This window comes from Anabrus simplex, chromosome 1, assembly GCF_040414725.1.
Source record: "Anabrus simplex isolate iqAnaSimp1 chromosome 1, ASM4041472v1, whole genome shotgun sequence".
Classification (NCBI taxonomy): Eukaryota; Metazoa; Arthropoda; class Insecta; order Orthoptera; family Tettigoniidae; genus Anabrus; species Anabrus simplex.
Genome location: NC_090265.1, coordinates 1,692,474,986 through 1,692,497,798, shown reverse-complemented (window position 1 = coordinate 1,692,497,798; position 22,813 = coordinate 1,692,474,986). Strand labels below are relative to the sequence as shown.

Sequence of the window (22,813 nt, the reverse complement as noted above, 5' to 3'; positions counted from 1 at the left end):
GTCGGTGCGACGTAAAGCAGCTTGCAAAAAAAAAACTTATAACTAATTTGTACTTACTTATAATCTTAATATTAAGTAGTAAAATACATTAACAGAAAGACATTTGTGAACACAATGAACAGATTAACATTTGAAATAACACTGTTAAAACTGGAATATACATTAATTCTATTAACAGCGATGTCCAAAACATGGTAAATCCCAACAACAATGAAAAGATTTGGCTAAAATTCTCATAAATTTCTTCGTTTTTACTAACTCAATAGTTAATGAGCTATTGTATTGTGCTGCTTAAAATTTGAGTCATAAACCTTGTTAATATTCAATAGTATCTGAGGGTTAAAAGACCTAATTTACGTGTTGAAATAGTGAGAAATGTTCTATGTCTTGTATTAATTTGATGCTCACTGCAATAATTTATTGATTGTGAATGGCTAGTTACATCCTGTTAGTTGTATCCCTGAACTAGTCTTGAATTACAATAGAGTAAATTAATGTATTATTTGGGTCCACCTTTTCAATACAAAATGTAAAGAGTTTAAATTACATAAATGATTAGGAACTAGTTTCGACCTAGTACTAGGTCATCATCAGCCTAAAGCAAAATTAAAACACAAATACCAAAGAAATTAAACAATGTAAAGACACGCAAGGTCTCGTAAAAGTACATACCATGTGAGATATTGTGCTGCACTATATTAAAAAATAACTCTCTGAAAGAGATTCATAATAAGTCCAGTGCACATTAAAAAAATGTTATAGATAGGAATCCTTGAGTTGCTGGATAAAGAGATTATAATATGCTGACTCCTTTAAGATGCAGGTATCCACTTGAAGAACCACTGAGCTGAAGTTACGTCATTTATTTATGAATAAAGTCCAGTGCGCCGTATAGCATTAAAAAGTCCAGTGCGCACTAAAAAGATGTTATAGAAAAGAATTCTTGAGTTGCTGGATAAGGAGATTACAGTATGCTGGCTCCTTTAAGATACTGGTATCCAATTGAAGAACCACTGAGCCGAAGTCACGTCATTTATTTATGATTAAAGACCAGTGCGCCGTATAGCATTAAAAAGTTGATAGGGATGAAAATTTTTCAGTTGTGGGTCAAAGAATTCAACATATGCTGGCTTCTTAAATTTGCTGTTGTATATTCGAAGAACAACTGAGATGAAGTTACATCGTTTTTTAAGATATTCATAGACGTAAAAACACATGGATGCTGGAAAGGTTCTTCAGTTTTTTGGAACTTGAAGGAAGGTAATTGTTGCGCGTGGAGGCTTAAGAATCCAGAGATGCGCTACATTATGTTAAAAAATAGAGATCCATAAAAAGGTCCAGTGCACCATATAAAAGTAACAAGTTGTAAAAGTAATCCTTAAGTTGTTGGTCATGGAAATCGAAAAAGGTTGGTTTTCAAGCGATGCTTTTGTTCATTCAGAGATCATTTGGAATTACAGTACCGTAACATTGTCTTCTCAAGATGTTTATAAACTTGAAATAAATGTTGATGCAAAGTAAGATGCTAGAAGAAAGCTCTTCTGTTTCTAGAATCTTGAAGGACGATGGATGTTACGCGAGGAGGATTAACATATATGGAGTTAAAGGTGGATATAAATTCGCAGTTCAATGCGGACCATACATTTGACTCTGAATAAATGACAGCAATGAAAGAAAGAAAGAAATTTGGTCTGGTGGAAGAAAATATTTAAATAAAATATGTCTTAACGCGTGTTGTAATAAGCTGAAGAGAGAAATGGGGGTAGGTGAGGTTCAAAGGAAATCTTTCTATCTTTCTTTCTTTAGGCTGACGATGACCTAGTACTAGGTCGAAACTAGTCCCTAATCATTTATGTAATTTAAACACTTTACATTTTGTATTGAAAAGGTGGACCCAAATAATACATTAATTTACTCTATTGTAATCACAGTTCAATACGGATCTATCATTATGAAACTTATTTCATGTAATTAGTCTTGAATTGACGAGTTGACATGTTGCTTGGGAGTAGTTCATTTCCTTTTTAGGAGCTTGGTCAAAAGAATAATTTTTTTTTTAATCAATCAATCAATACTGATCTGCATTTAGGGCAGTCGCCCAGGTGGCAGATTCCCTATCTGTTGCTTTCCTAGCCTTTTCCGAAATGATTTCAAAGAAATTGGAAATTTATTGAACATCTCCCTTGGTAAGTTATTCCAATCCCTAACTCCCCTTCCCATAAATAAATATTTGCCCCAGTTTGTCCTCTTGAATTCCAACTTTATCTTCATATCGTGATCTTTCCTACTTTTATAAACGCCATTCAAACCTATTCATCTACTAATGTCATTCCACGCCATCTCTCCGCTGACAGCTCGGAACATACCACTTAGTCGAGCAGCTCTTCTTCTTTCTCTCAGTTCTTCCCAACCCAAACATTGCAACATTTTTGTAACGCTAGTCTTTTGTCGGAAATCACCCAGAACCCAGAACCCAGGGACTTCAAATCTGAAAAACTGGATGTTGATGTATTATCCTTTATAACAACCTTTATGTGTTGATGCCCTTTGACTGCTGCTATGATGCCTCGTGGTGCTTGTTGCAGCACGGTGACTGCTTGCTTTCATGTTTCTGCACCTCATATTATTCCTGATGTGCATTATCGTGCAGCCTATTCTTTTGCCCCACAAATCTGAGAACTGTAGGAAACCATAAGTTAATGTATAAAATTAGAGATGTGTCTATTGCTGTTGTTATTATTATTATTATTATTATTATTATTATTATTATTATTATTATTATTACCTATGTAATTTTTGTTTCGTATGGAACTTGATAACCAAGTACAGTCGAAACCATTTACAGCGACATTGCTTTTAACGATGTATTGGATATAATGGTGAAATCTAATGGTCCCGTCTAAATCCTATATAAACACTGTATTTTTAAAAAATTCTCATAGTACGATGTCGCTTATTATTTTCCAAAGGAATAAATTAAATGTATCCTCCTAATGGTCCCTTATTATGACATAGCGTATAAGACGACGTATTTTGATCACTTTTCCAGAGAAATATATCGGCTATAACGTCCAAGTTGATTTTTATTTGCTATGTATTTGGACATCGCTGACAACAATGTAACACTTAAAACTGTAAATTTCAAATCAGTCTGTTAAATAGTCAAGGTAAGCATTGTTGTGAAGATGACACGAAAGAAAAGTGTTTAATCTTGAAGAAAAATTGCACATAATATGGCGATTAGAAAATAAGGATTCAAACGTCAGCATCATGAAGGAATTGGCTGTATCACACTGAGTGATTTCTACAATTTGGAAGAAGAGAGAGAAATTCTCTTTTCAAAGAAAAACTTCAAAAAAATCAACCAAGCTAGATCATCTGAGCACAAAGATAGTTTAAGCAGCAAAGAACAAATAATGTGCCAAACAATGAACCTATTCTTGAAGTGAAAGCCAATAAAATTCCTCCACAAATACTGTACTGTAAATACAGCACTTATCTCAGTCATATTTTTTAAATGTTAGTTTAAATTTAATTCCGTTAATTAACCATGTAAGTGTGTTGCCTAAAACTTACAGATATGACATTTTCACCAACAACAACAAAATATCCAACTAGTTTCTGTAACAACCTTGATTGGTGGTCCCTTCAGGGTTGTTATAACCGATTTTGACTATATTAATGCAGGTACCAGACAAGTAATTTTATCATGTGTTTAATTTTTTTAACCAAATTGTTTAATAATAATATAGATTTCTTGTGAATACATTTAATTCTGTATATTTAATATGGTTGTTACTGAGGGCGGAAAAGCTTTGTAACGTCAACATTTTTATTTGGAAAAGTGGCTGCAAGAGAAATCTGAAAATTAGATACACATATGGAAGCAGTTCATAGAATGAAGACCGGATGGTAACAGTGCTACCTGTCAGTACACAGCCACAACAGGAACACCGTGAGTGGTGACTCTAATGTACTAAGTATGGGATCTCTGTGTCGAGTCAGTAACATGAACAGAATCAAATGAACCAAATCAGTAAAATGAATTGAATGTCCCATCACTAGGGTCTTCAACCTCACATCGTTAGGAGGCTGGAACATCCCTCACATATGAACAGGGCATGAGCAAGTCACAATATTTTGATGAGTTAAGTGCCCAAACAAGCTTTTGTAGAAAACAACACAGTTATGACGAAATATAAATGCTTCACAATTACTATTGTAAGGTCAACCACAACCCCTAACCGTAACTTTACAACAAATGTTTTCACTAACAGCACAAGTTATCTGCACTCTCCACTGCGTTTCACAAACATATTTTAAAGTCCTAGTGGCAAGCAAAAGAAGTATCTTCTTTATTTTATTGTTTTACTTTTGTCTACAAGTTGCAAAGAACTAGTCACAAATAGAGTGTTGTGGCGGTGATTAGTAAATTCATAGAGGCTTATGACTGAATGCTGAAAGGTATAAGAGTCTATGATGAAGATGATGATGATGTTCTGTGTTGCACCGACACAGATAGATCTTATAGTGACAATGTGATAGGAAAGATATATCTTAAATAATATGTTCCTACTCACAGAAGTAAAAAATATAATCCATTTTTATAAATCCTTTGACAAATATTGGAATGTAGGTACTTACTTGAATATGTTCCTGGCTGCTCTGACTGTAATGCGGTACTGTCGAGATCCAGGAGACATTTCAAAACTGTGTCTTGTATTGGGCACACAGCTGTGTTCCATGAGGAATGCAGTAGGATAGACGGCAATAATTTCATTCCCCTCAGGAAGACGAATCTCTAGGGCATTCACATCCAGGATACCACACAGTTGGTGTATAAGCTCCACTGAACGATGTTCTAGAACATCAGAATCTAAGTGCTGTAGATATCGGTTGTGCAAGGGACCAGCTACTTGCTTCTGTATTTCCCTGCACAAGGAACACATAGACAATGGAAAAACTTGTTTGATGACATAGTAAATGAGTAGTAGTGGTAGTTTGATATTCCCCTTTAAGAAGACCCCCCCCCCCCCCATAAGACCAATTTTGTGATCAGCTTAAAGGGGTTTCATATATAAGGCATGATCAAAAAGTTTCCGCTTGATGGTGTTGCTGCAACAGACATGCGACGTAGCGCAACTCTGGGGAGTTAGGGATTGGAATAACTTGCCAAAGGAGATGTTCAATAAATTTCCAATTTCTTTGAAATTATTCAAGAAAGGCTAGGAAAACAACAGATAGGGAATCTTCCACCTGGGCGACTGCCCTAAGTGCAGATCAGAAGTGAATGTTGTAATAATGATTGAAGATTGATGCGGGAATATAAGCACGGACATATAGGCAAAGGGATTAGTGTGGGAGTCGTGTTGTGCCAAGGTGCGTGCATTAAATGTGGCCACGTGAACTATGGTGACATTATTGCCAAATGCATCCAAACAGGACCAACGTGATGTCATTGTGTTCTAGGCTGCCTAAGGACAAACACCAGTGGACATCCATTGGAGAATGAAGACTGGGTATGGGGCAGCATGTCTGTTGAAAACCACCATTGAATGCTGCACCAATTTCTGTGCGGGTCACGTTTTGACACAAGATGCCAGTGGATCTGGGAGGCCAGCCTCATCCATTAAAAGCGGGCGGTGGATGAGGCCTATAGTTGTGATCTCTCCCCATGCGATTTTCACGCTTTCGCCCCCCTCAGAAGAGGTCTTGAATGGTCGACGCTTCCTGTCGGACAAGCAGACGGTTATGGACTTTTCCACGCAACAGGCCACGGTGTTTTACCTCACGGGGATCTTCATCCTGGTGCATTGGTGGGATGAGTGCCTCAATGCTCACGGCATCCCAATTCAGGACTATATGACCATACAACAGGAACTTTTTGATCACCCCTTATATATAAGTCTAAGATATAAACAAGGGGCACAAGATCTTCTTAGGTCGACGCCCCAAATAAATAGCATTTTAAAAAAAATATATATAAGCATAGGAAAGGAACAAACAAGAGTCAAATCACGAATAAGAAAGAAACACATATAATGGGATGAACACAATGGCAGGTCAGTGTGGAAAGAGGGAGCAACAGAAATAGAAGATGAGGACAAACATGGAAACACAAAAGGACAAGGACATGCACTGAACACTCTTAAAACATATAGGCTATCTCCTCATCAATCCCAGTTCTTCTGCATCCATCTCTTTTCAGCCCCCCAACGAGTTTGTTTCTGCTTTGCAGCTTCATCATTAACACTCATTGACGGGCCAACTTGACATATCTTTAGTTTTCATGTGGGAGAAGTGTAGGATAAGAAGAAAGCCAGGTAATTCAAGGTAAAGGGGAAGAAAAATAAGACAAAGATAAGTACAGATAGTAACAAAAAAATTTAAAAAAAACAGAAACACACAGTAGCAGTGATTAGGGCGGGCAATGAGGGTCAGTCGCCCCCTTCCCACTTTGTGGAGACAAATAAAAGTATTCCATTTTAGCTGCCTGAAGCTAGGAATTATAAAAAATAGCAATTTGTACACACCCTGCTGTCTTTTCAGCTAATTCTGTTCACACTACGAATAGAACAGGAATGTGGCTTATTTAAAGCTTTCCTTATAAGAACTTGTTCCATAATTTATTGCCCAATTGTAGCCTCTGAAAGCACAAACATCTCATCAGATGTCAGTCAATTTCCTAGCCATGGCTCCATGTGGAGTAGGGCAGCAGTACTATTGTTGAGTTAACTGAAGGTGTTTTACACAGTGATGTGAATTATGATAATACTGAGGAATAAATTTTAAGTGAAAGTGAGAATTAATTTTATATGAATGATTGTGAAATCATAGCTAAAGCCCCATGGGTGAAATCAAAACATAGTGACTGGATATGGGTTAGTAATCATTTTACAGGCTCTTCGGGGATGTCAGGAGAACTGAGAGACAAACTGACAACTGACAACTGTGCATAAAAATTCTGGCTGCTCTTCAATTTATGTCATTTATTTCATAACGGTGCACAGTAGTTCTGACCAGATGGCTTCCTCGAGTTGAGGGTGATTTAAATCTGATTTCTAAGCAAGCGTGCAGGACCATTAAACCTGAGGTAATTGGGTTAAAGGGGTTTCACTGTGTCTTGTTCACGAAAGCACTGAACACTGCTTTAGTATAGAAGCATCAATTTATTCATAATTGGGGTAGATTAAACCAACACATTTACTTTTATCCCACTTCAGACACTAGTAATAACACTAAATATATGTAAAAAAACTCAAGTTTTACTGATCTCAGCTGTGCATGGGCTGTGCTAAGCTGTGAATGAAGGCTAAACATAATTCCCTCTACTTACATCTGTAAGCCAGAGAATTATACTCACTTGTAAGTGTCGGTTTCTGGTCCTCGTTCCTTGTTGTGAGCTTCCATGGATAAGAGTTGCTTCCACCGCTCTGGATGTTTACGCTGGAGCAACAGACATCTCAGTGGCGTGATGACATCATAACAGGGTGGACGGCGAGGGTCAAGACGCAAGATGCAGCATTCAGGAGCATGAACCTTAGGATCAGTGGGACATGTTGGAGTACAAAACAGCCACAAACAGAGAGGACATCGAGCTGTCGATGGGTTTGGATCGATTCTTCTCAGACAGTTAAGGCAAGAGGGTGCTGCATCACGTATTTTAGGGCCAACCACAAGAGGGACCTCGCTGAGTAGGAGATCACCTGGTTTCAAGTCTCTTGTGGCTACGAGATAACGGCCGATCTCAGGAGAGCTCAACACCTGTCGGCATCATTCAAGAGAGATAAGGTCATGCCAATAGCATATATCAGAAAGTATTTTTTATAATAAATCGAACATTCAGTCAGCCACTTAAAAATATTTATTACATAATTCATTGCACATACATGTTTTACCCTATTTTAAGGGTTTCTTCATTGCATTACTTTGGATTTTATAGATCAACGTTATAAATATTATTCAATGATTACACAACAAAATCGAGGAACCAAGGAGAGGACACGGACGTCCAAGAGCAACATGGTGGTGTACAGCTGAAAAAGCCTTGAATAGAAATGGTATTCCATTGGCAGAGACATCCAACCACAGAGAGTATTCTCTAAGGATCAGAAGAGCTGACCCTGAGTGATACTTGGGAGTATCAACTATAGGCATGTATATGGCCAGGAAAGAAGTAGTAGTAGAAGAAGAAGAAGAAGATCACACAACAAAAACACTGATACAGCTCAATCATCTATACTAATATACTAGCAAATGTACCCGTGCTTCGCTGCGGTATTCCTCATTGTATACGGATTTCTCCGTAAATTACTGTAAAGGCAGTGAGTAAGATTGTATTAAATTGCATGTCTCTTAGCAATATCCAAGAAACAAAACACGGAGGTCGCCATACGTTGTTTCCGATGTAAGGTAAGCATTGGGGAAGTTTTGAGGATAATGGCGGGCCACATTTCCTACTGGCAATCACAATCAAGTTCGGGAGTTTCTACTATAACGGCAGGCTCACATGGCAACTGCCATTCACAACAAAGATGGAGAGTTTTCATTATAAAGACAGGCCCCTTTTTCTAATGCCAGTCACACTCGAGATGGAGACATTTATTAGAATAAATTGATACAATATATCAAGTACCAGTAAATGATATTAAATAAGTCCTGGGACTAGTTTCAGCCACTTAGTGGCCATCTTCAGCCAAATAAAAATTAAACAAATTATGTGATAACTAAAACATATGTATACCAGACAAACACAATGCTGTAGGAATAATTATAACATTGAAATATATATATAATAACAAAAATTAAGGTTATGATTTTCTTGTCACAAGATGATGCCTTTAAGTTGACTTAGGACCTCAGGCAAAGAAGTAAATCTGGAAATGATAGCCAGAATTAGGAATAAATAAATATACAGAAAATATATTAAAAAGGAGAAAAATTATTTATGAGACTCACCTCTAATATCTGATGTAGAACAAGCACTGACTTGCTGGAGGAAGCAGGCAGGCCATGTAAACAAAGGAGTGGATAGGGAACAAGCACTGACTTGCTGTAAGAACCAGGCAATGTGAACAAAGGAGTAGATAGTAGAAAATTATTCTTATAATTGCACTTCAATACGGAACAAAAATGAAATATATAGCTTATAATTGGAGAGATTTGATTATAATCGAGAAATGCAGCGCTATCTAACATATAAAAAATCGAGACAGGAAAATAAGTCATAGGACCAAATTGAACAGCGATTGTGCTATCTGTTTTGTGATATGGCTTACCATTTAACCACCAATTTTCCGAAAATGAAGGTCTGCACCGTCAATAATATTGCATCTATATTTTGATATATTCTGGGGCCAAAAGCTACATTTGAACAGCTTGAAATTTTTTCCTCAAAGAAAAGAGTGCCCAGATTTCAGGATTAGCACTCGCATACATATGGAATAATTAAGGAAGAAAGTAATACAGTTAAGAAAGTTGAAATTAGTAGAAAATAGGAATATAACTGAGGACAGCCGGGTAGGACAAATATGTAAATAGCAAGTGGACGTATTGGAAAATAAAATGCCCCTCAATAAATGTTGATGGTATGAGTAACGGATATGAGAAGGCGGTAACAGAGGAGAAATTTAGGTGCAGGGATTCTTAGGTAAACAGATAAGAAGATGACTTATGGTGTTATTACTTAAGCCTAAAAAGGCAAGGGAGAGGCAAGAAATAAAAGCAGAAAACAGAAGAAGAATAGAAACACAGTAAAAATTATAGCAAATGCCAGAAAACAAATTGCGATGTAAAATAATGGGCCACACTCCACGGTACTGTTCCGATATTAACAGCGCCCCTTGGAGCTATTCGAGGACAATTGTAATCTCCAATGGAAATCTGCCAACATCCCACAGAATGGCCGATTGATGTCTCTCTTGCTTTCTAATCAAAGAACTACCACAAGTTTACCGGAATTATAACAAAAATAGCAATACATTACTTCCCTAGTGGCAAGTAATCAGAGACATTGCCATGGTAACCTGTAGGTTTGTTGTCGGTCTGTTGGTAACTCAATGCAGAGCATGAGAACTGCAGAAAATAGTAATATTCTCCGTCCTTTGAAGAGTAAGCGAAATTATGAACATAACGAAAGTTGTTTATAAGGAAGGGATGTTACACATATAGTCCACGGATTTTACAGAAAATCATTAGTGTAAAGGAAAACCAAAGAAAACTCTTCTGGTTTTCCTATAAACCTCCATCTATTCAGAGATTTTTAAATTATATGCCTACCAAAACCTACCGCGAGGTGAGTATACTCTATATGTGACCTTTGGTTGAGAACTACCAAGCCGTTTTGCCGTGATGGTGGAACAAACAGACACGAAAAATAAAAACCACTGATACGGTATTGAGTTGTCCTAAAACTGATAAATATCCAAAAAATTGACAAAACAAACAAAATTACAGACAGCAGACCCCCTACAACATTTATATAGATAAGCATGGACAAGTCTATAAGTGCAGACCTTTATTTCGAGAGTCACTGCTTAGAAACTGTACGACATATCGACAAACGGATTTCACCATCAGGCAGACGCCTCTTTTAGTATTCTACATGGTTGGTCCTATGACACTTTCTCATATGTCATATATTTATGGGTTAGATTGTGTTAGAATCATCGAATAGGGTGAAATTTGGTACAGTTTTCACATATTACTTTATTTTTCTGATTCTCATGTGACAGCCGGAATCATAAAATTTGGCTAACATACAGGCTATTATGACAGCCTTTGACAAAGCTGTGGAGGACCAAACCAGCCTTTGGGCTGAATACCTAACATACATGCCAGTATGGCCACTGGCCATGTCTTTCATGCGTGCCAAATATGATGATTCTTTACTAAAAGTGCGTCAAACGATAACATATACATGTGAAAATGACACAAAAATTAACTTGAAATCGAGAAGTACAGCTCTATTTAACATATTAGGGATATAGAGATACGACATAAAGTCATAGGACCAAAGTTGTAGATCTCTCCAAATTCAACGGTGATTGTGCTATCTGTATTGAGACACAACTTACCGTTTAGCCACCAATCATACCGAAATGAAGGTCTGCATTGTCAATATCATTGCATCCATATTTTTATATACTCCAGAGTTAAAATTTATATATTTGAACAGCTTGGAATTTTCTCTCAAAGAAAAGAGTGACCAAGTTTCAGATTTAGCACTCGCACACATACGGAGTAATTAAGGAAGAAAGTAATACAGTTAAGAAGGTTGAAATTAATAGAAAATAGGAATATAACTGAGGACAGCCGGATAGGACAAATATGTAAATACCAAGTGGATGTATTGGAAAATAAAATGTCCCTCAATAAATTGTGAAGGTATGAGTAACGGATATGAGAAGGCAGTAACAAAGGAGAAATTTAGGCACAGGGATTCTTAGGTAAACAGATAAGAAGATGACTTATGGTGTTATTACTTAAGCCTAAAGAGGCAAGACAGAAGCAAGAAAAATAAGCAGAAAACAGAAGTAAAATAGAAATACAGTAAAAATTACAGCAAATGCCAGAAAAAAACTTATGGTGAAATAATTGGCTACACTCTGCGGTACTGTTCAAATGTTAACAGCACCCCCTAGTGCTATTCGAGGACGATAGTAACTTCCAACGTAATTCCACCAATATCCCGCAGAATGGCCGATTGACTTCTCTCTTGATTTCTACCCAAGGAACAACCACGATTTTACTGGAATGATGACGAAAATGTCAATACATTATTTCCCTGCTGGCAAGCAGTCAGAGACATTACCATGGTAACCTGTAGGTTCGTGGTAGTTTGTCGGTCACTCAATGCAGAGTATGAGAACACCGCATAAAATAGTAATTTCTCCATCATTTGAAGAGTAATCAAAATTATGAACATAAAAAAAGTTGTTTATAATGAAGGGATGTTTCACTTATAGTCTGCAGATTTTACAGAAAATCATTACTATAAGAGAAAACGGAGGAAAACTGTTCTGGTTTTCCTATAACCCCCGTCTATTCAGAGAGTTTTAAATCATATGCATACCAAAACCTTCTGCGGGATAAGTATACTCTAAATATGAAGTTTGTTCGAGATCTATCCAGCCTTTTCGCTGTGATGGTGGAACAAACAGACAAAGAGGCACAAAAAAATAAAATCTACTGATACGGTCTTGAGTTGATCTAAAATGGATAAATATCCAAAAAATTGACAAAGCAAATGAAATTACAGACAGCAGAAAAAAGTTTATGTGAATCTTCTTTGTATCTCTAATAGTTTCAAGGAAGAACAAACAAGAAATATTTGCTGTGTTTTGGTGCACACTTTACCTGTGGTCTCTTTGACGTAAAAACTTCTTGACGTATTGTGCTCAAATTTTGCAAGCATACAGCTGCAACCTTTTGTTACCATATAGGATACTTACTAACATATTGTATCTTAAGGGGCCATGCAGAGAAATTAAATATGAAGCAAGTCATAGGAAAACGTATGCCTCAGACCCCTAACTGCCTAAATGGTTCCTGAGTGAGTGTGCTTTTGTGATTGGCAGATGATAAGAAAGTCTGCCATTATAATGAAAACTCCTCAAATTGAATGTGACTGACAGTAGGCAAGGGGCCCTGCTATTACAATGAAAACTGCCCAACCTACATAGAAGAATGGGAAGATCCTGACTGCACAACAAAGTATTAAGAACATCTGTATTTTCACAATGGTAATACTGCTCCTCCATGTAGTGTTCTAAGAAGAAGTGTTATGGATATGGAGTGTTACCAAATAATAAAGCTCCTGGCTTCAATTATAACCCAGCAGAACTGTTATAGCCTGTCCCTCTGGCAGACATCACTGCTTTGTGCCAAGATATGGTAAACTATCACCTGGCCCAGGGGATGGATAAAATCAATCTTTATCCCACTGCTTTAGAAAGGAGATGTCAGTGGTTGCTCAAATTATCATTCTAAAGCTTTGATTCCCCATGCGAACTAAGTTCTGCTAATGATCATATAGAAGCATCTTGCACCCAACTTGAAGCTCAGTCACCTTATGTTTAAGCAGGCTTCTGTCAAATTTTTCTGTTGAAAACACACTTACAAATCAAGAAAAGCATTCCTGGAGCCAAAAATGTAAAGATAAAGGATGTTAGTTTTAATCAAGTTTAATTTCCCAATTTTCTACATACATCTTCTACTATAATTTACACTCAATGTTTTGAGAAAAATACATTTTTACTTCTTACATTGGTGAAAACTGTGGTACAATGTACTCACCTCAAAAGGACGACAGATTTCTTTATGTTTCTTCCAATCTTTCTTCTGGTGTTCCTTGGAACAATATGATACAAGTTTGCAGGCACTGCATTTATGTTGAGCAGGAGCTGAACATATGGCACATTTGTTGTCACTCATCTTCACCTAAACAGATAAAGCTATTGAGAAACTAAAATAGTGAACAAGAAACCTCCACTGCACCTGTTATAGTATAGTTAACTATGACAAACATCAACCTAACGATGTACATAAAATAATACAAACATACACACACTTTCATTATCACGGTTGGAAAGTAATTTAGTAAAAGTAATTGAATTACTTGTAATGATTACATTTTTTGTAACTTTTACTCATAATCGTTACTTTCCACAAAATGTAATTTTTACGCGTAATTTACAGCAAATGGTAATTCTAAATTCCCATGGAGGGAATTGCTAGGCGGGCATTAATTCCATTGTGGAGTTTTATTTCCCGTATGCAGTTATCAGACTGTGCCACATAAGAGGCTTCTGATAAGTTCACCTGCATACACCCCAGCATAAGTGGGTAGGGTCTGACACATCCCACTCTGATGAGTCTAGTGTCAGACCTAAGACGAAATGCTGGTTAATAGTAACTGATTTTTTATATGTTCTATTGGTGGAAAAAAATATCTAATTCCCTCCATGGAAATTTAGAATTACCATTTGGAATTGCTAGGCGGGCATTAATTCCATTGTGGAGTTTTATCTCCCGTATGCAGTTATCAGACTGTGCCACATAAGAGGCTTCTGATAAGTTCACCTGCATACACCCCAGCATAAGTGGGTAGGGTCTGACACATCCCACTCTGATGAGTCTAGTGTCAGACCTAAGACAAAATGCTGGTTAATAGAGCAAACACCTGAAAAGCCATACATCTAATTTTTGATCTGATAATTTACAGCAGAAAATAAAATTGTAATCGTTACATTTTAGTAATTGTTGTTACATTCTAATAATCGATATACTGAATATTGCATTGAGAACTTGGCAACTTTGGGGCCCCAGCACTTGCAAGCGTATATTTCAGGACATGATGTGCACTCATTTATTTACACGCAGGTTGTCATGGTTACTGGTTGATATTTAGATAATCTGTGCTACACGGTGGTGGTGGTGGTGGTGGTGGTGGTGTGTGATTAGTGTCTTAAGAGGAAGTACAACTGAGCAACCACCCTCTATTAACACTAATCAGAAGTTCTGACACTTCAAAAAATGAAGGTATCGGCAAAAGAAAGGGAAGAGCCACAAAGGGTGTGAGGATGAAAGACACCCTAGGCTCTGAGAACCTAATACCTTCAAGGCTGGGAAGAGCAATAGTTAACTAAAGGAGGACAGATAGGAAAGATGAAACTGTGGATATGGACACAGTAAGTGGAAGCAATGCCAGACTCATCTAGCAAAATCAACCCACACTTCCAAGGTGAGAGTACTTGGTCTGTCTTCTAGTTGCCCCTTACGTGGATGTTATTCTACCCATAGGTCAAGAATGGAGCCAGAATAAATATGTATCGATGAAGGGGTTAATGCATTTCCCTATTTTGAATAAATATTTTGAATTAAGTAGTTACAATGCAAATAATGAAAACATAATAGTGACACAATTTTTTCTTGGAAGCAAACATTTTGAAAGTCTGACTACTCTCACTTTATGATGGTAGCCACTCAATGTCTATGCCAGGGTCTCTCAGAGTGCATGCGTCAGTGCACTGCATGGTGAAAGGTGCATAAGACAACTTCGTTAGGTTGACCAGATTGCAGAACCTCCACTCCTCGAGTTTGAGCAATAGCGCTGTATCTTTCTTTCCCTACGCCTGTCTCGCTCACTCCACCTCTTTCCCCCTTCCTCACTCCCTCTGCAGGGCTCACCATCTGAGCCAAGTTGAGCTCAGGTAAACTAAGTTGAGCCGAGCTAAGCTGAGCTTAGCCGAGTCGCCCCGAGACAGAGCGCTGGCTTGAACCTAGCCAAGTAGGAACAATGCACAGTGCACAGAACCTCCGTGCCTCGTTTTGCACTCGTGAGATTTTAGATGTTTGGGAGGCCCTGGTCTATGCTAAAGAATACAAAATAGAGTAATGTATTTTTCCTTGCAAACTTCGGTTTCATTCCATACACATGTGAAAAAAGTGTTAGTGATTCCCTAAAGACTCACATTCTATGAAGTAATTGTATATGGGAATAAACACTTCTCCCATAAAGAGGTTGCCCATGGGAACAAAGTATACTAAATACATTTATGACTATATAAATGACAATGACAGAGGTACGGCTTTTTGTGGATGATGTTATTCTCTATAGAGTGAATAATAAGTTACAAGATTGTGAGCAACTGCAACGTGACCTCAAAAATGTTGTGAGATGGACAGCAGGCAATGGTATGTTGATAAATGGGGTTAAAAGTCAGGTTGTGAGTTTCACAAATAGGAAAAGTCCTCTCAGTTTTAATTACTGCATTGATGGGGTGAAAGTTCCTTTTGGGGATCATTGTAAGTAACTAGGTGTTAATATAAGGAAAGATCTTCATTGGGGTAATCACATAAATGGGTTTGTAAATAAAGGGTACAGATCTCTGCACATGCTTATGAGGGTGTTTAGGGGTTGTAGTAAGGATGTAAAGGAGAGTGCATATAAGTCTCTGGTAAGACCCCAACTAGAGTATGGTTCCAGTTTATGGGACCCTCACCAGGATTACCTGATACAAGAACTGGAAAAAATCCAAAGAAAAGCAGCTCGATTTGTTTTGGGTGATTTCTGACAAAAGAGTAGCGTTACAAAAATGTTGCAAAGTTTGGGTTGGGAAGAATTGAGAGAAAGAATAAGAGCTGCTCGACTAAGTGGTATGTTTCGAGCTGTCAGCAGAGAGATGACGTGGAATAACATTAGTAGACGAATAAGTTTGAGTGGCGTTTATAAAAGTAGGAAAGATCACAATATGATAAAGTTGGAATTCAAGAGGACAAACTGGGGCAAATATTCATTTATAGGAAGGAGAGTTAGGGATTGGAATAACTTACCAAGGGAGATGTTCAATAAATTTCCAATTCTTTGAAATCATTTAGGAAAAGGCTAGGAAAACAACAGATAGGGAATCTGCCACCTGGGCGACTGCCCTAAATGCAGATCAGTATTGATTGATTGATTGATTGATTGATTGATTGATTGATTGATTGATTGATTGATTGATTGATTGATTGATTGATTGATTGATTGATTGATTGATTGATTCTCAGTATGGATACTGTTGAACCTTTCAAGGCTTTGGGGACCACATTTTTCTCAACAATGACAGTAGTAGTTTGAATCTTGAGCGGAATTCTTTGAAGAAATTAGGAATTGCTCTTCTTGCACCGATCATGAGGCCTATAACCTTGATGTTATTCAGTCCGTATTCACATCAGTAGAAGGGGATAGTTCGTAAATGCTTTTCTTTTCTTTGTGTACGGTACTTCAGTGGGCTGGTTAGTGTGCGATTCAAACCAAACCGTAAGATCAATAATACATCCATTGTTGTTATTTTTGAAGGCTGTCATATCAATCCTACAGTTACTGCCATTCTCCAACAATCCATGGACCTCTCTGTGTGCTGTGTAACCAGCATCTCACAATAACTAAGCGATGGAGTTTCGTATCGCATGGTGTCTAGTAAGTCACAGGATTTCACCATCATGGTGTATTATCCAATTGTTTGCTGAAAGGTTTTCTTTAAATAAGACAACACCTTTTCCCTTTTGAGGAAGTTGACACCATTTTTGGAATTCCTAATCTATGATATACTAACAATTTGTTGGTTATTTTGATCCACCTTTTCAATACAAACAAATATTGAAAAGGTGGATCAAAATAACCAACAAATTGTTAGTATATCATAGCATAGTTCAACACGGGTCTAACAATGAGATTAGTTACATGTAATTCCTAATCTCCCAATAATTGTCTTATTTTCTTGGAATTTAATAAGCTGACACTAGGTAAAATGTGCAGGTTTTGTAGGCATTTGTTACTCTCCTCAAAGAGATGCCTGTTTTCAAAAATGTAAGGGTTGCCATTTATTTGTAGGGTAACAAGGGCACTAATCTGCTACAGGACAGCTTCCAACTGTGATCGGAAAAAAAACGTAGAACTTTGAACTTTTTGAAAAATTAATTAGTAATTATAATTGAGTAAATTTTATCTCAGGCAACTGTAATTGAGCTCAATTAGTTTTATTTTGTACTTTTCCCATCACTGACTGTTATGCCTTTAAGCATTCACTCTGCAAGTCTCTGTGAATTAACTGAATGGGTCCGCAATCATCTCGAGTTATCATCATTCCCATTCCAACTACACACATCATTCCCACTTGTTTGTCCTGTACCAGCAATCATTCTTGCTATTTTCATGTCTATTATTAATTCCAGCTTATGAATTAGATTTACTGAACCAACCCAGCTTTCACTCCTATATGGTATGGTAAAGGTAGTTTTGTCTAAGAGCTGACTTATTTCTTATAGAATATTGTTGATCAGTGTGAGCTCACTGCCATTAACTTTCCTTCACCTTGATTCAGTTTCACTTAGTATACCATCATCCTGGGGGAATACAAATCCTAAATATTTTAAATGATCTACCTATTCCAGATTTGTATTCCACCTGACTTTCAATCATAATATGTTTCTTCCCAACTGACATAGTTTTATTCTTGGAAATGGCCTTCATATCATACTCGCTGCACCTAATATTCTAAGCAATAATAATAATAATAATAATAATAATAATAATAATAATAATAATAATAATAATAATAATAATAATAATAATAATAATAATAATAATATTGTTCCGGGAACGTCTGTGGTCAGCAGAGGTAAGGAAGTGTGTGGGGTGAATGGCTGGACAGTGCACAAATTAGAGTATTAAGTTACCCTGATAGGATTTGAGAAATGTTATTTCTTTCCTTTCTGATTACTTTCTTTTAAAATTTGAGAACAAACAACACCCAACAAAAGAGCATAAGTGCTCAACAAAATGATAGCATTAATACTAATGGAGCTCATCGGCTCTGAATAAATGAAAAAGAGCTCATAAACTGTGAAGCAGGTACAATCCTCTTCAGTTCTGGGTGGGACTGCAAGATCAGAAAAAATAACTATTTTGCACTGGATCCATAGTCTAACTGCTGTCTTACCAGAGAATTATATTGTATTGGTAGCTTTTCCTAACTATAATGATGTTTACACACAAACAGGTCAATGGTGGCTGGTAACCGCAAATTCTAAATTATCTCGTAAACGGCTTGTGCCCGGACCCCTGTTTACTAAGACTTTTTTGCTTCTACTATCGTGTATTTACAGCTGTTTCAATTTGCGCTATTAATTATGATATACCATTGTATGAATGATATGAGTAAAGAATTGCAATCACAGATAAGATTATTTTTGAATGATGTTATACTGTATGGAGTAGTAAATTACAGAATTGGGAGCGACTACAAAAGGACCTTGACAGTGTGAGATGGACAGCAGACAATTGCATGATGATAAACAGCTTCAAAAGTCAGGTTGTAAAGTCCATCAAGAGGAAAAGTCCTCTCAGTTTTAATTACTGCATTGATGAGGTGATGGTTTACCTCAAGTAAGTAAGTGTCTAGGTTAGGGTGTCCAGATTACAAGCATGAAAATACGAGACACATTGACTGCTGTTGATTTCTTAACACAGACCACAGACCTCACAAGGAGTACCCTTTATTGATGGAAAAGCATTACTGATTATTATTATTATTATTATTATTATTATTATTATTATTATTATTATTATTATTATTATTATTATTATTATTATTATTATTATTATTATTATCAAAAATGGATGCGGCCCAATTCTACTATATAAAGGGTTGCAAAAAAAGAAACTTTTCCCTTTGCAAAAAGTTAAAGATCATGAATATATACTTCAATAAAAGAAACTCAAATATTCATCTGATCATTTCATAGAGAATCTTTGGCGACCATGGCCTACGGTGACGACTAACGTGACGTCACTTCCGTTACATATTTTGTCACGTTACACAAATTTTCGGATGACCCCCAGCCATAAAGAGGGGCTGCCTGGCCGAGGCGGTAAAGGCGTGCTCGGTTTGCCCGGAAGGACGTGGGTTCGAATCCCCGTCAGGAAGTCATAAAAAATTTAAGAAACGAGATTTCCACTTCCGGAGGTGCATGTGGCCCTGAGGTTCACTCAGCCTACACCAAAAATGACTACCAGGTTAATTCCTGGGAGCAAAGACGGCCGGGCGTAGAGCTAACCACTCTACCCCATCACGTGTCGAGGTTAACAATGGTAGGGCCTTCATGGCCCTTACGAAGGTGACATTTTTTTTTTTTTTTTTTTGCCCAGCCATAAGACATATTCATGTCAAAACAATGTTCACTATACAGGATTATAATGCCATTTTTTATATTTTATCTTACGTCTGTCTCACCAACACCAAATACAGTAGCCAACACCTCCTATTCTCACTGATTTGTTACATTTAGTGCCAACCAAACTGTAATTACATTACACAATAAGAAATACACACCAAAGCTTTATGATAAATAACGTTTTAACGCAGTATTTTAAAATATACTGGACTGTTCACGAAAAAAGGACAATATTCAACCCATATATTTGTTTCTGGGACAACGGGACACTTTAGATAAATAAGTCACAATCCCTTAAAATACGGGACGTCTGGTCACCCTAACTTAGGTGTTAATATAAAGGAACGATTTTCATTGGGATAATTACATTAACGAGGTTTTAAAGAAAGGATACAGATCTCTTCACATGGTTATGAGGGTATTTAAGGTTGTAGTAAGATTGTTAAAGGGAGGGAGGATATGTCGCTGGTAGGAGAGTACCGTATGGTTCCAGTGTATGGGACCTGCACCAGGATTACCGTACTTGATACGAAAACTGGAAAAGATCCAAAGGGAAGCAGCACGATTTGTTCTGGGTGATTTCCGACAAAAGAGTAGTGTTCCGAAAAATTGTTGCAAACTATGAGCTGTGAAGACTTGGCAGTAAGGAGACGAGTTGCTCGACTAAGGGGTATGTTCCGAACTGTCGGTGGAAAAATGATGTGGAATGATATTAGTAGACAAATATTATTGTAATATTTTCTTTCCATTGAATTGCTTGTTGTTGTTGGGTAATTATGATTTAACTTTACGTTATTATTAGTATCACACTCCTGTAAGAGATAATTTCCACCGAGATATTTCCCAATTGCGATGTATTTAATAATAATAATAATAATAATAATAATAATAATAATAATAATAATAATAATAAAAGATCCTAGGACCAATCAGAGAAAATGGTGAGTACAGGAGACGGGATAACAGTGAACTGTACCTGCATGTGGAAGGGATAACGGACACCATTCGGAAACGGAGGAATAATTTTTATGGCCACATAACACGTATGAGCTCGCAGAGATTGACCAACCGGATCATATCCTACTTTGTAAACAAGGAACCGAAGGGACCCTGGTTCACCGAAGTTGAAAAAGACCTTCAAGAAATAGGGATCACACATGAAGACATCCAGGAACGTGTTCCTCTCCAGAAGAAAGCTCGAGCATACAGCGATTCCAAGAAAAGTCGTAGCTGAAAACAGGCAAGAAGTGGACTGATGTAAGAAAGGAGGCTCACAGAAAGCGAATGCGGGAATACTGGCGAAGAATTAAAGCTCAAGGATGAAAACGATTGAAATAATGTGGTCCACAGGCGGCCGAAACGAATAATAATAATAATAATAATAATAATAATAATAATAATAATAATAATAATAATAATAATAATAATAATAATAATAATAAACCAAAACTTAAACCCATGACACTACAGCCCTGAAAGGCCTTGGCCTGCCAAGCGACCACTCCTCAGCTCTAAAGCCTGCACATTATGAGGTGGCGTGTGGTCAGCACGACGAATCCTCACGGCCATTATTCTTGGCTTTCTAGACCGGGGCCGCTATCTCACAGTCAGACAGCTCCTCAATTCTAATCACGTAGGCTGAGTGGACTTCGAACTAGCTCTCAGATCCAGGTAAAAATCCTTAACCTGGCCGGGAATCGAACTCGGGTAAGAGGCAGGCACGCTAACCCTACACCACGGGGCCGGCAATAATAATAATAATAATAATAATAATAATAATAATAATAATAATAATAATAATAATAATAATAATAATAATAATAATAATAATAATCTTGAATGGATCTTTTAAAATGAGGAAATATCTTAATATAAAGATGAAGTTTTGATTCAAGAGGATGAAGAATAAGAGGTTAGAATAATTTTTCAAGGGAAATGTTCGATGCATTTCAGATTCATTGAAAACATCTAAGAAAATACTAGGTAAACAACTTATAGGGAATATGGCACATGGGCGACAGCTCTAAATGCAGATCATTGATGAGTGAGTGATATGAGAAAACTCAATAACTCTGAACTTATTTCTAATATGATTTGAGACATTTTTACTCTTCTTCCTAAAACTATTAGGTCCCTATCTATATATAAATTAAAGGAGTTCATGATCCCATTGTCTCACCCTTTAAGATTATAATCAACACTATCATAATTTCAGAATAAAATGATCGATGTAACCATCGATAATCGTCATTTAGAGACAGATACATCGCCTCTGAGATATTTTACCTCTAAGGTCGAACTACTGTATTTATTAATATATATTCTAGTTCCGAGTTTCCACTTTACCATACTCAAAACTTACAGAACTTGAAAATTGTTGCATCGTAAACAAACAAATATGGTTGACCTGGAACGTTCGAGTTGCGCAGCAATATAATAGTACGGTGCTTAATTCTGCTGCAATGGACGAACCGGGAATAAAACAACCCCTTGGTTAGTTTTTGCACAATGAATAAGTAAAGTGAGAACATAATCAGTACAGAAGGTACGTACCTGTGAACACTAAGTAGGTAATCCACTGCCGGTATCAACAGTTCGTAGTAAGCATGTGCAGGGCTGTTGCCACTCGGAAGAGGGAGAAAGAGTGAAGTATTTATAGCACTTGCCAGAATAACATGCTACTAGCTTTAAACAAGAGGACAGAATCCTCCCACAATCCTCAGCCGTCAACGTGCTATAACACGCAGATCAAATAATGAAACATCGACAAGTAGGGATTGAATGATACACTCAGAAGTATTCGTTACTCATAAATGTTTGTGAAAAGTCATATTTTGTTTACTGCCTTTATTTGTATGCCTATCTGGATTTTAATGCGAATCCAGTGATTTTCGTCACAAATAATAATTCGAATGGTATATTTTTTTACTACTTTGGACGGTTTTAGGAGACGCCGAGGTGCCGGAAAGTTGTCTTGCAGGAGTTCTATTGCGTGCCAGTAAATCTACCGACACGAGGCTGATGTATTTGAACACTTTCAAATACCACCGGACTGAGCCAGGTTCGAACCGGCCAAGTTGGTGTCAGAAGACCA

At 37.1% G+C, this 22,813-nt stretch overlaps 1 protein-coding gene across 1 annotated transcript in view; it reads right to left on the bottom strand.

The window, feature by feature from the left end:
• The window catches only part of LOC136858691 (SET domain-containing protein SmydA-8), a 44,684-nt gene extending 22,321 nt beyond the window's left edge, over positions 1 to 22,363 (bottom strand). The window contains exons 1-4 of the mRNA XM_067138426.2: positions 22,273 to 22,363; positions 13,297 to 13,440; positions 7,364 to 7,764; positions 4,645 to 4,932 (exon numbers count right to left, since the gene is read on the bottom strand). Coding sequence (XP_066994527.2) covers positions 4,645 to 4,932; positions 7,364 to 7,764; positions 13,297 to 13,434 — 827 coding nt within the window. The 5' untranslated portion in view covers positions 13,435 to 13,440; positions 22,273 to 22,363. The remainder of the gene's footprint in view (positions 1 to 4,644; positions 4,933 to 7,363; positions 7,765 to 13,296; positions 13,441 to 22,272) is intronic.
• Positions 22,364 to 22,813: the final 450 nt, after the last annotated feature.